The sequence below is a fragment of the Rana temporaria genome, chromosome 2, assembly GCF_905171775.1.
Source record: "Rana temporaria chromosome 2, aRanTem1.1, whole genome shotgun sequence".
NCBI classification, from domain to species: Eukaryota; Metazoa; Chordata; class Amphibia; order Anura; family Ranidae; genus Rana; species Rana temporaria.
This window is the reverse complement of record NC_053490.1, coordinates 94,786,994-94,805,241: the sequence shown is the minus strand read 5'-3', so window position 1 is coordinate 94,805,241 and position 18,248 is coordinate 94,786,994. Positions and strand designations below refer to the sequence as shown.

The following is an 18,248-nucleotide window of genomic DNA, read 5'->3' as shown; positions in this document are numbered from 1 at the left end:
TTGACCAGAGCATTTTCTGTTATTTAGCACTGTGCTACTTTAACTGGCAATTGCTCGGTCATGCAACCCCTCTCTTTCAAGATTATATTGTGGTGCCGTTTTTAAAATTTCTCTGATCGTTTGTACAGCTACAATTTTTCTTCTACTGCAGTTCACACCAATATCTACAGCCCTGTGGATACCGCTGGACTATATTTTAAGTGCAATAAATTGTGTTTTAATCAAATCTAAGGTGTATGTAATTTGATATAACTATACGTATATTGACATATTTGACTTTCTCCCATAGAGCTCTGCCTTTTTGTTTCTTTAAATTAAATTTATATCCTTTTTTTTCACACAAATAGATCTTTTGTTTTATGGTTGCTATATAAATGAAAAAATACCAAAAATTTTGACAAAAAAACATGATTTTCTTTTTGTTTCTGTTATAAAAGTTTGAAAACAAATTAATCTTTCTTCATAAATCTAGGCCAAAACGTATCCTGCTCCATTTCTTTGTTAAAAATAACCCAGATCAGTGTATATTATTTAGTTTGTGCGAAAGTTAGTCTACAAACTATGATATAGAAACCTGAATATTGATTAATCCTGATGTACTGACTGTACTCTCATTTTTTGACACCCTAAAATGCCAGGACAGTACAAATACCCCCCAAATGACCCATTTTTGGAAAGTAGACAGTCCAAGGTATTTAGTACGTTTTGGAAATGCCCCAGGGATTTTATGGGCAAGGAAGATGAGCTAGAATGAAAGGGAGTAATATCGTAAAAATGTATTCAATATTCATATATATTAAAAATGCACAAATAGGTACACCTAAAAACAATGCAGAGATACGACGGTGTATCAGGAGATACACCGTCGTATCTCTTTGTGAATCTGGCCCAATGCATCTGAAAACAATCGAATAGAAAAGCAACTGAATGCTGGAACACCCTAGACTCAAAATTGGAGGTTACAGTAAATGTGTGGTCACAGACGATCCTGTTTGGGATCGTCTGTGACCACACATTTACTGTAACCTCTAATCTCTGTATCTCTGACTTAGGCCCGTCGTATCTATGCGACTGATTCATAGAATCAGTTACGCATAGATATGCCTAAGATCCGACAGGTGTAACTGTGTTACACCGTCGGATCTTAACTGCAATTTAAAAATGGCCGCGGGGGGCGTTCTCGCTGATTTACGTTGAGAAATATGTAAATCAGCGAGATACGCCAATTCACGAACGTACGCGGGCCAGACGCAGTGTTGTTACGACGTTTACGTAGTACACTCCCCCTAGCCGCGGAATTTATATTCCGCCGGGGGATTTACCATCCGCCGCCGCAAGTTTGGAGGTAAGTGTTTTGTGAATTACCCACTTGCCTCTCAAACTTGCGGCAGCGGATCTTAAATCACATAGATCACGCGGATCTAAAGATCCGATGATCTATGTGAATCTAGCCCACTGTTTTTAGGTGTACCTACATTTTTAATATATATGTATATTCAATACAATTTTACTTTTTTACGATATTACTCCCTTTCATTCTGGCTCATCTTCCTTGCCCATAAAATACCTGGGGCACTTAATTTACCAAATATTTTCTTTACTTGGGATGTGGCAAGGATTGCCAGTGATTTTTTAGAAAATGAAGAAATTAAATAAAATGTATTTGTTATTTTTTTACATACTGTCACCAGTGCTGTACAGAGACATCATATGACAGTTGTGGCGGTGATCATGGACACTGACTGGTGACAATATGTAAAAGAAAAATCAAATTAAATTATGTTTTATTCAATTATTTTAAACATTTTTTTTTTATTATTATAATTTTTTTTACATACTGTCTTTAGAGTAGTTCAGTGTCAGAATAGTGACACTGTACTACTCTGGGGGTGTAATCAGGGATTTTTTTTACACTTTTATTGCTTATAATGGTGATGATCACCATTTTCATTCATGACTGCTTACTTAAATGGTACAGGGTGCAGCGATTGGCCCAGATACCATGTAATAGCTAAGGGCCAATAAGAGCATCACAACAGTAATCAAGCTGTTCACAAATAAAAGCCATCCATGACAGTTTGCTTACTTACAGTAATATCATGTGATTGCTATGATTGGTCATAGCAATCACATGATACCCCACCTCTCATAGCAGCTTTTACAGAGCACCGTGATCCATGGGATTGCATTCCAGGGGGCACACTAGTGTGCATGTGCTAGGCTGCGTGCGGGTATGTCACCTAGCCTGTGGCTGCTGACCCCCCTTCCGCAGTATAGACCACTTGGTCTTTTTTCTGCCATCACTCTTGTGTTTCTATAACTAAACTTGAGTTTCTCTTATCGTCCATGGACGGACACAGCTCCTTAAATCTTGACAAGTGGGTTATGTTCCCTGTTTACAGGAGAGGTCTAGGCAGAAACATGTTAAATACATGTTACATTAACAGAGTTGAACAGCCCTGCCCAGAGGACGGTCCCTCCAGACATAACCCTGCTCACTGCAGCATGCAGCCTCAGTTTCGTTCTGCCTAGCAAAGGAGAAGGACGTATGGCTCCCTTTGGGCAAAGCCCTGAGGAGAAATTTTCTTTTATTTTTCTTGAAGAAGCTTTTCTCAACTGTCGGCTGAGAGACAGGCTGGATAATATAGATCCTTGTAGTCTACTCAGTCCGACCAGCAAGCGTGGGCACACTTTTGAAAGAGACTAGGTCTGCCACGCTTTACCCCATGACTCCGGGGGTGGCCAGTGAGCTTTGCTCCGAGGTCCACATATGACTGGGCTGTGGTGTTGTCTCACTCACAGTGGACCGGGCCGACAGCTACCTCCATTGCGGTTGTACGTCTGTCAGGAATGCGTCAGCGAGTCCTCGCTCGGACGGGTAAGTACAGTCCCTCCCGCTTAGGTGGGTTGGTATGGCTGGGCATTCCTGGGGTTCGGCGGTCCTCTTCTCCTCCCTTCCCTGATTCTTTCCCTCTGCTGCATTGCAAACATTTGCCGCTGTCCGGGGGGGGGGGGGGGCCTTCCTGAGGGGACTGTGTCTGGCCTGAGATTTTTTGTGGGGGTTTTCTGTGTTGTACTTTTTCTTTTTACACTTTTAAAAGCCTTAGAGGCTTTTTACTGTTTTTAAATGCAGCGTTTCGTCGCCATTCGGCCGGCTCTGGCGCCATTTTTGGGGTGGTTTTCAATTGTATTAAAAACTCCCATTGGTGGCCATTTTGCCGTAGCCCCGCCATGGCGCAGTATACATTGCGGTCGGCCATTTTCCCTGTGACCGCGTTCTGAACGTTCGGCGGCCATCTTGGGGTAGTCCTGTTCCCTAGTGATGATCCTACGGCGCACACAGGTCCCTTTTGGATGCCGCAAATTACCTCAGTGTTTTTTCCTTCCCACATGCCGTGTGCTGTGGGCAGATGGTGGCGCTCGGCAGTCTCCTCCTCGGTGAGTCCCCTGGGTTCCCCCGGCCAGCGCAGCAACGGGTGAGATGCCCTGAATAGGGCCTGGGAGCTTCCGGTTTTTGGTAGAATACACTTGCATGTTATACATACACACTATGGGCAGTGCCGGCCCAAGACATTGTGCTGCCTGGGACCAAGAATGAAATGCTGCCCCCCCCCCCAGAAAAAAAATCACGTCAACCAAAAGGCCCCCACATTCATTATTTTATATCAGGATAACTAAAGGGGACCCGTCATGGCTCTATACATGTATAGGAGTATAAAGAGGACCTGTCATGGCTCTATACATGTATATAGAGGACCTGTCATTACTCTTTACATGTAAAGGAATATCAAGAGGACCTGTCGTGGCTCTATAAATGTATATAGGACTATAAAGAGTACTTGACATGGCACTATACATGTATAAAGGAGTATAACGAGGGCCTATCATGGCTCTATAGATGTATAAAGAGAACCTGTCATGGCTCTATACATGTATAAAGAAGTATAAAGAGGACCTGTCATGGCTCTATACATGTATATAGAGGACCTGTCGAGACTCTTTACATGTAAAGCAATATAAAGAGGACCTGCCATGGCTCTATAAATGTATATAGGAGTATAAAGAGGACCTGTCATGGCTCTATACATGTATAAAGGAGTATAACGAGGGCCTGTCATGGCTCTATAAATGTATAAAGAGGGCCTGTCATGGCTCTGTACATGCATATAGGCGTATAAAAGGACCTGCCATGGCTCTATACATGTATCCAGGAGTATAAAGGGATCTGTGAATTGCCGGCAGCCACAATGTCTTTTGCGCAAACTAATCAATGTACGCTAATTGTGTTTTTTTTTTGGTACCAAAAATATGTAGAAGAATACATATTGGCCTAAACTGAAGAAAATAGTTTATTTTTATAAATTTTGGGGATATTTATTATAGCAAAAAGTTAAAAAATATATACATTTATGGCACAAAAAATAAAAACCGCAGAGGTGATCAAATATCACCAAAAGAAAGCTTTATTTGTGGGAAAAAAAAGGACATCAATTTTATTTGGGTAGCGGAGCTGGCGGAACGGGCTGGTGGGCATCAGTATGCTGCCCCCCTGAAAGTGCTGCCTGGTACCCATGGTACCACCCGGTCCCATCATAGGGCCGGCCCTGACTATGAATGAATGAATGAAAAACTTATAAAGCGTGGCGCATGCGAACTGAATCGCTTCTGGGCGCAAGTTGTTCGTGTCTCATGACATCAAAAGAGCAGAGTTTTGATCTGTCTTCTGAAAGTCAGGTGGTTTTCCTCCAACCGAATGCTGGTTGGTAAAGCGTTCCATAGTCTAGGACCCTGAAAAGCAAACCTTCTTTCTCCTTTGGACTTGTATTTGGTTTTTGGTACCCTGACCAGATTTTGGTCGGTGGATCGCAGAACGCGATTCGAATTGTGAGGTTCTATCTTGTCGCAAAGATATTGCGGAGCCTTCCCATGGATGCACTTATGTGTCAGGCAGAGTGCTTTAAATGCAATTCTGTCTTTTACTGGCAGCCAGTGAAGGGTTCTCAACGAAGGTGAGATTGATTCCCATTTTTTTTTCCCAGTCACCAGTCTGGCAGCCGTATTCTGAACGACTTGCAGACGGGAGATTTGGTACTTTGGGAGTCCGAGGTACAGGGCGTTAGCATAGTCCAGTCTGGAATTCACGATTGTTCCCACCACGACTGCTACGTCTTCTTTGGGGATAAATGGAATAAGTCTGCGTAGTAGGCGCAACAGATGGTGCGCTCCGCTGACTACTGACCCTATTTGTGCGTCCATTGTCATGAAGGTGTCGAAGATGACCCCGAGACTTTTGACTTTGGAGCTAGGGGTGATGATTTGGCCCAGAATGGGCGGGGGTGTCCAGGTTGTTGCCAGTTGACTCTTTCGGCTGGCGTGAAACATAAGGAGTTATGTTTTTGAACTGTTGAGTTTAAGATAACTCTTTGTCATCCAGTTTTCTATCAAAGAGAGACATTTCTCTAAACTGGGATGATGATCCTTTTTGTTGCAGATGCGAAAATACAGTTGCGTATCGTCTGCATAAGAGTGATAGAGTAGTTCTTGGCTACTGATAATATCAAAGAGAGGGCGAAGATAGATGTTGAAAAGCACCGGTGACAGGGGGGATCCTTGGGGGACTCCACATGACACCGTGCGCTTTTCCGACGTGAAAGAACCCAATTTAACTGTTTGTGATCGGTTTTCAAGAAAGGAAGAAAACCATGGTAAATCACCTTCTGCGACTTCTGCTACCTTGGCTAGTCGCATCAGTAACAGTTTGTGGTCTGCTGTGTCAAAGGCTGCGCTTAGGTCCAGCAGAACCAGGAGACAAAATTCTCCTTCGTCTGCGGCCTCGAGGGCATCGTCCCATATTTTGAGTAAGGCCGTTTCTGTCCCGTGTCCGGGACGGAAGCCTGATTGTAATGGATCCAGTAGATTGTGGGTATCTAGATGCTGTTGCAGCTGTTGTACCACTACTTTCTCCATTATCTTGGAGAGAACATTTAGGCCTGTTATGAGCCATATGGGCCAGATTCACGTAGGAGATACGACGGCGTATCCCCAGATACGCCGTCGTATCTCTAAGTGTGAGGCGTCGTATCCTGGCGAATCAGAATCAGATACGCCAGAATTTTTCTAAGATACGACCAGCGTAAGTCTCTTACGCCATCGTATCTTAACTGCATATTTACGCTGGCCGCTAGGGGCATGTACGCTGATTTACGCCTAGAATATGTAAATCAGCTAGATACGCCTATTCACGAACGTACGCCTGGCCGTCGCAGTACAGATATGCCATTTACGTAAGGCTTTTTCCGGCGTAAAGTTACCCCTGCTATATGAGGCGCAGCCAATGTTAAGTATGGACGTCGGGACCGCGTCGAATTTTACGTCGATTACGTTGTTTGCGTAAGTCGTTTGCGAATAGGGCTGTACGTAATTTACGTTCACGTCGAAAGCATTGAATTTTTACGGGTTCATTCGGAGCATGCGCACTGGGATACTTTCACAGACGGCGCATGCGCCGTTCGGAAAAAGCGTCATTTACGTGGGGTCACAATAAATTAACATAAAACACGCCCACATCTTCCACATTTAAATTAGGCAGGCTTACGCCGGCCTATTTACGCCGCAACTTTGCTTTGTGAATAGTGCACTTGCATGTCAAAGTTGCGGAGGCGTAGCGTAAATAGGATACGTTACGCCCGCACTAAAATACGTGCTCCCTACGTGAATCTACCCCTATGTGTATGTGTTGCTTAATTTGGTGTCAGTTTTTGGTCCTTCCCCTACATGATTGTGATGGCAGCGGGTGTCTAATACCTGGGATCCCCACAGATGTTTTTACCGTTTGTCCTGGACACTTTGGTGACAGGGTGGGGGTGGACTACGGGCGGGCAGGGGTTAAAGGAGTGCCCCCCCCCCCCCGTTATCCCCTGGGGAATGCTCTGTCATGGAGCCATGGACCATATACCTGGGTCAGGCATGATAAGGCACTTAAGGGTGCGCTTCTCCCTGCTGTACGGGACTCTTCTGTAGCTGAATAGTGCAGCTGGGTTTCCGCTGAGGGCTCGGTCTTTTTTGGGATCCACAAATCAGACCGCTCTGTGTAGGTTTTTTACTTCTGTGCCCTTCTTTGCTTATTTCTAAGATGCGGAATGAGGAAAGCCGCTGAAGACTTTTGTAGTCCCTCACCGCCGGGCAGTTCAGTGCCCCTTTGAGGGGAGCCCTTTCAAGAGGTGGGCTTCTTCTCCGGTGGTGGACCCTCCGGGCATGTATAGGTGACTATTCTCCCTATTGCAGGGGACCCCCGCTTGTATGGATCTGACCAATAGCAGATCCAAAGTATTGACCCTTTCCATGTTTCCATGCTGGGGCCTGACTGGTGGCCTATTGTGGCCACTGCTCGGGGGTCTCATTTACTCACGGAGTGAGCATTTTGCACCAGACAGCGGAGGAGCGCGACTCCCCCGAAGTTATTAGGCTAGCGGACCAGCTGGTCCAGGGCCTCATATAGGTCTGTTTCAGAGTGTTTTTATGCACACGGTGGTGTAGTCGTTAACTCGATTAATTGGCAATCGAACACTGACACCAATCTGCCTGGAGCTTGCATTGTCGCTCCCTGTATCTGCGTGGGTTTCCTCCGGGTACTCCGGTTTCCTCCAAGGGTGTGTGCATACACCTAGATAATATTCATACACACTAGGTGTGTGTATTAATTGGGGGAAACCCTCCCAGGCCGTCAAAGGCCCAGCTGGGGTCTAATCCGTCCCTGGGTGAAAATGCGATCATGCCGGCACCCAAATCCTGCCAATGTATGTAGCCTTCCCTCCCTGTCTCTAGGTGGGGGGGCAGCTTGCAGGTTCACAATTCAGTAAAACATTCCTGCTCTCCGACCAGTGGGTCTGCAAGGTGGTCTCTTCGGAGTACTAGATAGGGTTTCCTCCTATCCACAGAACAAAGTTCTTCTATCGTGTCTTTCTCTCCCGGCCCATCGGTCTGCCTTGGGCAGTGTGGGACATGCTAAGCTGCGGGGTAATTTTACCTTTCCTGCAGGACGAGAGGTTTGGTGTTTTCTATGGGCCTCAGGCCCTAAATACCTTTTGTGAACGTCGGGTAGTTCCGCATGGAATCCATTCGTTCGATGATAGCTGCGCTCCATCGGAGGACGTCCTGGCGTCCTCGGACATCAGGGACGCATACATGCACGTCCCGTTTTGCGCATGTCACAGAGTTTTTTTTCTGTGCTTCGTGATGGGAGAGGGTCTCTGTCAGTCTGTGGCCCTCCCTTTTGATCTGGCGTCCGCACCATGGGTTTTCAGCTGGGAGCTCGCACTTATCCTAACTTTTTTGGGACAGCGAAGCTTTGCTTCATTGGCTACTTGGACGGCTTTCTTCTGAGAGCAGCTTCTGTCTCAGACCTAGTGGATGTGTTATTCCCATTCAGACCCTCCAGAAGGTGTAGCTCAGTGGCAGCTCAGTGGCAGCAAGCCTGTCCTCCATGTGTGCGACCCAGGGTTCAAATCCTGGGCATGCTAGGTTCTGTCTCAGTGTTGGAGTATCTAGGATTGATCCGGACTCCTCTGTGGCGAGGGTACTTCTTCCCTTGGAGAAATTACAGTCTGCGGTGAAGGTATTGGCATCACGCAATCTGTCTTCTCTCCGGGCGCCTGCTGGTCCGGGGCCTGTGGGTAGCCTCCTTTGAGGCGGTTCTGTATGCCTAGTTCCACACTCTGGTTTTTCCATGGGAAATGCTGTCCAGGGGGTAAAAATCTCTTGTCTCTGAAATCATCAGATTCCAGTGCGCCACCTAGTCAGAGTCTCAGTCACTGACTTGTCAACATGGCTATTGGAAGCCAGACTTTAAGTGACTGGGGTCTTTCCGACGCAGTCATCTCAACAATGCTGAGGACACGGTAGTCTTCGTCCGTAGGATCTACCATCGCACCTGGCAGGCCTACATCTCTTGGTACAGAGGGATGGAGTGACGTCCACGGGCGTACTCGGTGTCCAGGGTCCTGCTGTTTTTACAGCTTGGAGTGGATCTGAAAATTGCTTAAAGCACCGTTTGGAGGCAGATTATAGCCTTGGCTGTGTTCTTTCAGTGGCCTTTTTGCGGCCCTGTTCTCTGATGGGACGCTTTTTTGTGTGCAGGGGGTTTGTTATATACTTCCCCCTCTTGGCCCATCTCTTCCCCCATGAGTTTTGACTCTGGTGCTCTCGGGTCTTCAGGAACCTTCCTTTTGGAAACTTCAGAGAAATTTTCTCTTGACACTATCTCAGAAGGTGGCCCCTTTAGTGGCTTTTACCTCTGTTAGAGGGGTTTCTGAGTTGGCGTTCTTGTCTTGCAAGCCGCCATGCTGGATCCTCCATAAGGATTAGGTCAGGGGTCTCCAAACTTTTTACTTCGAGGGCCACATTGTATATTTTACAGATATTCGCGGGCCGGAAAAAAAAGCTGTTTATAAATTACTCCTCAGCTATGGAATAGTGTAGAATTAAAAAAAAAGTCTGCCATCAGCGGGGCTGGATGGTGCACCTGTATCCTCCATCCTCACCTAAATGTCAGAGCCTCGTGCACAAGGGCTAAACATTAAGTGTGCATGAGGCCTTGCATCCCCCCAGAGCCACCTGCTCCCATTAAAACCCTTCCTGCCCATGTCCCAATCAGCGCCCCCACAGGTTTTTCCCACATCAGAGTCCTCCATCCAACACTTGTGTCCCCCAACAGAGCCCCCTCCACACGTGTCCCCCATCAAAGCCCCCTCCACTCCTCTGTCCCCCATCAAAGCACCCTCCACACCTGTGTCCCCCATCAGGGTCCCCTCCACACCTGTGTCCCCCATCAGGGTCCCCTCCACACCTGTGTCCCCCATCAGGGTCCCCTCCACACCTGTGTCCCCCATCAGGGTCTCCTCCACACCTGTGTCCCCCATCAGAGCCCCCTCTACACCTGTGTCCCCCATTAGGGTCCCCTCCACACCTGTGTCCCCCATCAGAGCCCCCTCCACACCTGTGTCCCCCATCAGAGCCCCCTCCACACCTGTGTCCCCCATCAGGGTCCCCTCCACACCTGTGTCCCCCATCAGGGTCCCCTCCACACCTGTGTCCCCCATCAGGGTCCCCTCCACAACTGTGTCCCCCATCAGGGTCCCCTTCAAACCTGTGTCCCCCATAAGGGTCCCCTCCACACCTGTGTCCCCCATAAGGGTCCCCTCCACACCTGTGTCCCCCATCAGGGTCCCCTATCAGGGTCCCCTCCACACCTGTGTCCCCCATCAGAGCCCCCTCCACACTTGTGTCCCCCATCAGAGCCCCCTCTACACCTGTGTCTCCCATCAGGGTCCCCTCCACACCTGTGTCCCCCATCAGAGCCCCCTCCACACCTGTGTCCCCCATCAGAGCCCCCTCCACACCTGTGTCCCCCATCAGAGCCCCCTCCACACATGTGTCCCCCATCAGAGCCCCCTCCACACATGTGTCCCCCATCAGAGCCCCCTCCACACCTTGTGTCCCCCATCAGAGCCCCCTCCACACATGTGTCCCCCATCAGAGCCCCCTCCACACCTTGTGTCCCCCATCAGGGTCACCTCCACACCTGTGTCCCATCAGACCCCCCCCCAGAACATCTACATCCCCATCCCACACACAGTTTTGCCCCCCCCCCCCACATTTGTTATCTCCTTCACAGCCCCACACACAGTTTTGTCCCCCATCAGAGTCCCCCCTCTATACTGGTATCCGCAGCCTCCTCCCCCAGCACATTCTTTTCCCCATCACAGTCCATTTCCCCGTAGATCAGCGTGTTCTCTGCAGCTTCTCTGAAGGGCTGGCATTAGAGCAGACACACTGCACTTCCCAGGTCACGCCCCTGTTTTACACAGACACGCTGATCAATTACACTTCTCTAACTGCGGGGAGGAGCTGGGAGGGGCAGCAGGACTCTGCACTGAAATAACAGGCTTTGTTGGAACACCCCCTCAATGCCTGTCAGAAGGCAGAGCAACCCCCGCAATTCGAGCAGAGTCCGTCCCTGCAGTGAGTCTGGTGACTAAAGCTGCGGGCCGGACAAAATGTCCTAGAGGGCCGGATGTGGCCCGCGGGCCGTACTTTGGAGACCCCTGGATTAGGTGGTGGTGCGCCCACGACCTTTCCTTCTTCCGAAGGTGGTTTCGGCCTTTCGCCGCAAAAAGAACTTTGTCTTTTAAATCTTTCTGTCCTCGGCCGGCGCATCCCACGGAGGTTGCCTTTCATACTTTAGGCGTGGTGCGTGCTTTGCGGGTGTACCAGCCTGCTACGGCTCTGTTTCGAAGTTCTGACTGTCTTTGGTGTCGGTGTCTGGTTCACAAAAGGTCCTGTCGGTCTCGTCGACCACCATTTCTTGATGGATCAGGCAGGCTGTCATACAGGCCTATGCTCTTAGGGGGCGGGCCCCCCTTTCAGGTCACGGCACCTTCGACCAGGGCAATCGGTGCTTCCTGGTTTTTTTTTTTTTTTTCCGAAATCATGCGTCGGTCTCACAGGTGTGCTAGGTGGCGACTTGCTCGTCCGTTCACGCTTTTGCCAGAATTTACATGGTTGCTGTGAGTGCATCTTCTGATGCTTTTTTCGGCCGCTAGTTTTTGCCGGCGGCTGTTTAAGGTTGCACCTCCTCCGTTGAGGAGCTCTGCTTGTTTTGGGGTGAAATTAAAAATGGTTTTACTGATGTTTTTCCCACCCCTCGTTTTTGACACTGCTTGGGGACGTCCCACTTGTCAAGATTTAAGGAGCTGTGTCCGTCCATGGACGATAAGAGAAAATAGGATTTTTTGTACTCACCGTAAAATCCTTTTCTCTGAGTCCATGGACGGACACAGCTCCCACCCCTCCTTTTTAGATTTGTACTGCTTGTTACGAACTGAGGCTGCATGCTGCAGTGAGGAGGATTATGTCTGGAGGGACCGCCCCTTGGGCGGGGCTATTCAACTCTGTTAATGTAACATGTATTTAACATGTTTCTGCCTAGTCCTCTCCTGTAAACAGGGAACATAACCCACTTGTCAAGATTTAAGAAGCTGTGTCCGTCCATGGACTCAGAACTCACATAAAAGGATTTTACGGTGAGTACAAAAAATCTTATTTTTATGTGCAGAGAAAAAACTGCAAGCTGTATTCATAATTATAAACATTGTTTTCTAGTATCAACCCATGTATTGCAAGCCTACTGTAAGTCTGAAGCTGCCTGTAGCCATTATATGGCAACTAAACAATATTTTGAACTAGGGAAACTTGTACGATTGTCGCAGGTAACTAGTTTACACATTGTGTGGTTGTTTTGCAGTATGCATTTTCCTTGATATAGAATAAACCTAAGATCTGATAAATGTAATTTATTTACTTATTTATTTTATTTATTTATTTTTATTTTCTAAAAACTTATACAAATCCAACTCCCAAGAGTTTCTCCATAAACATAGAAAATATTCTGGGAAGTCCAGCTGCAAAAGTGACATTGTTGTAATATGAATGTAATTTATAATACTGATTTGTGTTTATTTTGTATCACTTGACCACATTCAGATGGAGAAACAGAAGATGAAATCTTTCATTATTAACCTTAGCAAAGAGCACTCAATTGTGACTCAATTCACAAGCTTCGTTGCTGTAGAAAAACGGGTGAGTGTAAACAATTTATTTTGGTGCAATTTCAGTGTGTGTGTTTATGTGTATGTATTTAAGTGATAGTAAAGGCTTTTGTTTTAATTTCCATTTTTATTGGCAAATGCAAAGACAGACAAAAAGGGTCACAGTAACGGTTACAACAGCCAGAGCCCTGGCACAAGCATACAAATACTGTGAAGGAAAAATATGTTTAAATTTCTAGACGAAATAATATAGAATTTGTATTGTCTCAAACTATTTTCATGTAGTACAAAGGTGGGGTGAATAATCCATAGGGTACCCGCCTAGTGAGGAGAGTAATAAAACTGAACCAAGCATTTCATTGTTCTAAATTCACACAAGAAGAGTGTCATGAACTCGTATATGAAATATTATATATATATATATATATATATATATTAGCTGAATACCCGGCGTTGCCCGGTCTTCCTATCTTAACCTTTTGGGGAGGAAAATCATAGTAATATAAATATACCCATCTTTTATATAAGGGTGTAGGTAAGGGTTAATTTAACTGTCATATATTTTTATTTGGCATATAAGTAATATGTGTACCAGGTATTATTGAAATATCTCCAGGCGTCCAGAAGTTATGTGGGAACATACATTTCCCATTGATTTGCATCGGACTTTAAACAAAAACCCCGACCCTCACAAATGGGGGTAGTTAAGGCATAAATTAACTATCCTATAGTTTAAGTGGACATATAAGTAACGTGACCAAGTGTTATCGAAATATGTACAGCCGTTTGGAAGTTATGAAGTAACATGTATTTCCCATAGAGTTGAATGGGACTTTAAAGAAAAACCCCGACCATGGCAAATGGGGGTGGGTAAGGGTTAAACCACCTATCCTATGTTTGTTGCTGACATATAAGTAACGTGTGCCAAGTTTCATGTTAATATCTTTAGCCGTTTGGACGTGATGCTGGAACATACATACATACATACACACGTTGAGTTATATATATATATATATATATATATATATATATATATATATATATATATATTTCTTTATCGTACATCACGGGACACAGAGCAGCATATTCATTACTATATGGGTTATATGGAGTACCTTCAGGTGATGGACACTGGCAATCTCAAAAACAGGAAGTGCCCCTCCCTATATAACCCCCTCCCATAGGAGGAGTACCTCAGTTTTTACGCCAGTGTCTTAGGTGTTGGTCATGGTTTAGCTTGCCTCCACATCCTTGGGATTAAGGTGGGCTAACCGGTTCTGTCCAAAGGCCTCAGTGCTAAAGTGGTCAGCAACCGGACCCCAAACCATTGGGGTATAGCCCATAATGCTTTCTGTCACAGAGAGCTGGACTCTGGGCCCAGAACTTAGAAACCTTTGGGGGCCTAATGTTTCTGTTGCCAGGGTGCTATATGGGCCCAGGACAGTGGATCCTTCATAGGAACCCAGGGCCTGAAGGTCTAGACGCCCCACGGAGATGGGGGAAGATTGGACCTCTTGCTGTGCAAAGTCCTGCGGCATGGAGCAGGTAAGTGAAGGGGAAACTTGCGGAACTTGGTTCGCAGCAGTTTTTTTCTGGGGGAGGGTCACAGTGGGACATGCCTATGGTTTATGCGCTGCATCTGGCAAGGTGAGTCACATATCTTAGGATAGGATGACTCTGTATGTATATATTCCCCATAATCGTGACCTCCCTGGTAGTATTGCAACTGGTGCTAGAAAGCATTGAAAAAGGGCCTGTGTGTATAGTGACAATTCTCTCTAAGAGAAGCCCCTGGGAATCTACTGAGGTTTCTTATGTAAAAGGGAGTGAATGCTCCTACCTGCAAGCCTGCTCAGAGAGGTCCAGGCGGTTGCTGCAGGAAAAGATGCCGCTCGGTGGATCCTGGCCTGGATGGCAGGATCAGCCTCTGACCTCCTCGTGTGGCCCCCTCCCCCCCCCCGCCGGCGGGCGCGCGCGCGTCCCCGTGATATGGGCGCAATTTCGCGCCGTTTGCTGACAGGGGAAGGGCGGGCCTGTAGGTAAAAGCAAGGGGCGGCCCTTCCAAAAGGTTCCCAGCTCAGTGAAGTGTGGAACTGAGAGAGGAAGGACCAGAGCGGCAGCGTGGGGCGCCGAGGACACACAGTGGCCAAAGAAGAGTATTACAGTCTTCAAAAAGACTGTCTTTTACCCTAGAGATAGGGTTTCTTTTTCAGCAGTTTTTAGATAGATAGTTAGACAGTATAGATAGATAGACAGTTTTTAGATAGAATCTTTGTACCGCCAAAAAGATTCTCTGCCTTATATCCTATGGAAGAGAAATTTTCCAAGAGATGGGCAGCCCCGGCTGTAGACGCAGCCATCTCATGTGTTAACAAATCTTTAACATGCCCTGTAGAAAACATACAGGTGTTCAAAGATCCGGTTGATAAACGCTTGGAAACGCTACTTAAAACCTCCTTCACTACTGCAAGGGCAGTAGTGCAGCCAGCTGTGGCTGCAATTGGGGTTGCACAAGCATTATCGGATCAAGCTAAGCAGATGCTTAAACTTATTCCTGCCCAGCAGGCAGAAGAATTTTCGGACGTCCCTAGGGCCATACGCTTTACGGTAGATGCGATTAAGGATTCTATCCAGCAAGCGTCACGTTTATCGTTATCCCTTATCCATATGAGAAGACTTTTATGGTTAAAGAGCTGGGAGGCAGAGCCCCCATGCAAGAAGCTCTTGGTAGGGTTCCCCTTCCATGGAGGACGACTCTTCGGAGAAGACCTGGATAAATACATTCAGACCATTTCAAGCGAAAAAAGTACTCTGTTGCCCACCAAGAAAAAGTTTCGGGGGCCTGCGTTTAAACGACAGTACTCCCCTGGGCAGGGGCCTTCCAATACCAAACAGTATCGACGGCCTCCTGCAAGATCAAACTTTAACAAATCGCAGGGACAGGCCGCCGGAGGCAAGAAGCAGTGGTTTCGCAAGCCAGCAAAGCCAGCCCCCAAGCCGGCCTTATGAAGGGTTGCCCCCACCCACGAAGGTGGGGGGAAGACTGCGTCTCTTTGCAGAGGTTTGGGAGGCCAGCATTCCCGACAGATGGGTACGGTCTTCCGTGGCTACAAGCTACAAACTAGACTTCCTAAAGTTTCCTCCTCCTCATTTTCAGGAGTCAAGAGTACCAAACGATCCGAAGAAGGGAGCCGCATTAATAGCGGCATTGAATCATCTACTCTCTCAGGAGGTAATAGTAGAGGTACCAGTCCAAGAACAGGGGCTAGGTTTCTACTCCAACCTATTCATCATCCCAAAGCCCAACGGCGATATCAGGCCAATTTTGGACTTAAAAATGGTGAATTCATACCTAAAGGTCCGCTCATTTCGGATGGAATCCGTGCGGTCAGCAGCTGCCGCACTTCAGAAGGACGATTTTATGGCATCCATAGACATAAAGGATGCTTACCTTCATGTTCCAGTTTACCAGCCACATCAAAGATTTCTACGCTTCTCGGTGGCTCTACGTCATTTCCAATTCGTGGCGCTTCCCTTCGGGTTGGCTACGGCCCCCCGGGTGTTTACGAAGGTCCTAGCTCCAATCCTAGCCAATCTAAGGATCCAAGGGGTCACGATCCTAGCATACCTGGACGACCTCCTAGTCATAGATCACTCGTCTCCTGGCTTGGAACGAGCAGTGGTCCTCACAGTTCAGTACCTCGAGAGGTTCGGCTGGGTCCTAAATCGAGAAAAATCAGCATTCCAGCCCACAAGGCAGTTGGGATATCTCGGCATGAGATTAGACACAGAACAACAGAGGGTGTTTCTGCCTCTGATAAAAGTCAAAGCCATCAAGGAATTAATCCTACTGGTTCTAAGCAAGAAAGAACCAACTGTTCGCCTATGTATGCGGTTACTAGGCAAGATGGTGGCCACATTCGAGGCGGTACCGTACGCCCAGAGCCACACTCGCATCCTGCAGGCAGCCATCCTGTCAGCATGGAGCAGGAGGCCACAGGCCTTAGATATCCCTTTGCCGCTCTCATCAAGAGTCCGACAAAGTCTGTGTTGGTGGTTAGACCCTCAGAATCTACTGAAGGGGAAGTCTTTCAGCCCAGTGGCTTGGAAGATAGTAACCACAGACGCCAGCCTGACAGGCTGGGGAGCAATTTTGGATGGTTGCACTCGCCAAGGCACTTGGGCAAAGCCAGAGAAGCAGTTGCCCATCAACATCTTGGAGCTCAGAGCTGCTCGACTAGCCCTCAGGGCTTGGACGGCCAAGTTGAAGGGGTTCCCGGTGAGAATTCAATCGGACAATGCCACGGCAGTGGCATACATAAATCACCAAGGGGGAACCAAGAGTCAGGCCGCTCAGAGAGAGGTGAGCTTGATTCTCCTATGGGCAGAAGCTCATGTGCCCTGCATATCGGCAATATTCATTCCAGGAGTGGACAACCTTCAGGCGGACTTCTTAAGTCGCCAGACTCTGTTGCCGGGGGAATGGTCTCTACATCCACAGGTCTTTCAGACACTCTGCCAGAGATGGGGAGTGCCGGACGTGGACGTCATGGCATCAAGACTCAACAAGAAGCTAGACAGGTTCATATCCCGCTCAAGGGATCCGATGGCCTGCGGAACCGATGCGCTGGTTTGCCCTTGGCATCAGTTCAAACTACTTTATGCTTTTCCCCCGCTCCAGTTACTACCCCGCCTGCTGCGCAGGATCAGGGTGGAGCACATACCAGTCATCCTGGTAGCTCCATCATGGCCCAGAAGGGCATGGTATTCACTAATATTCACTAATCCTAAAGATGGTAGTGGGAGACCCTTGGACTCTTCCTCTACGGCCAGACCTGCTATCGCAAGGTCCGATCCTCCACCCTGCCTTACGGCATCTAAATTTGACGGCCTGGAAGCTGAATCCCTGATTCTCAGGGGTAGAGGTCTGTCTCAGAAAGTAATCTCTACCCTAATCAGAGCCAGGAAACCGGTCTCTAGGGTGATTTATTACAGGGTCTGGAAGGCCTATGTAGGCTGGTGTGAGTCCAAGCTATGGCTTTCTCGTAAGTTTACCATCGATAGAGTATTACGTTTTCTCCAGCTAGGAGTGGATAAAGGACTGGCATTAAGCACTATCAAAGGACAGATTTCAGCTTTGTCAGTGTGGTTTCAGCGGCCGCTGGCCACCCACTCGCTGGTTAAGACCTTCATGCAGGGGGTCTTACGTATTAATCCTCCAGTTAAATCCCCGCTTTGTCCGTGGGATTTAAACCTTGTTCTGTCAAGGTTACAGAAACAACCTTTTGAGCCGTTGGCTGAAATTCCTTTGGTTTTACTGACAAGGAAGTTAGTATTTTTGGTCGCCATAGTTTCCACCAGAAGAGTATCGGAACTGGCAGCCTTATCCTGTAAGGAACCATATCTTATTTTGCATAAGGACAAGGTCGTTCTCCGCCCTCATCCTTCCTTTCTACCAAAGGTTATATCCAGTTTTCATCTAAACCAGGATTTGGTATTACCATCCTTCTTTCCTAAACCTACTTCCAGACAGGAAGGGTTGCTGCATACCTTGGATATTGTCAGGGCCATGAAGGCCTATCTTAAAGCTACAGAGAAGATCCGGAAAACAGATGTGTTGTTCATTTTACCGGATGGGCCCAA

General features: G+C 47.5%; 1 protein-coding gene across 3 annotated transcripts in view; it reads left to right on the top strand.

Annotated features, from left to right (window-relative positions):
- PARP4 (poly(ADP-ribose) polymerase family member 4) overlaps positions 1 to 18,248 on the top strand; it is a 381,003-nt gene that overhangs the window by 280,250 nt on the left and 82,505 nt on the right. For all 3 annotated transcript variants that reach the window (XM_040340552.1, XM_040340551.1, XM_040340554.1), the window contains one exon: positions 12,541 to 12,636. In XM_040340552.1, coding sequence (XP_040196486.1) covers positions 12,541 to 12,636 — 96 coding nt within the window. The remainder of the gene's footprint in view (positions 1 to 12,540; positions 12,637 to 18,248) is intronic.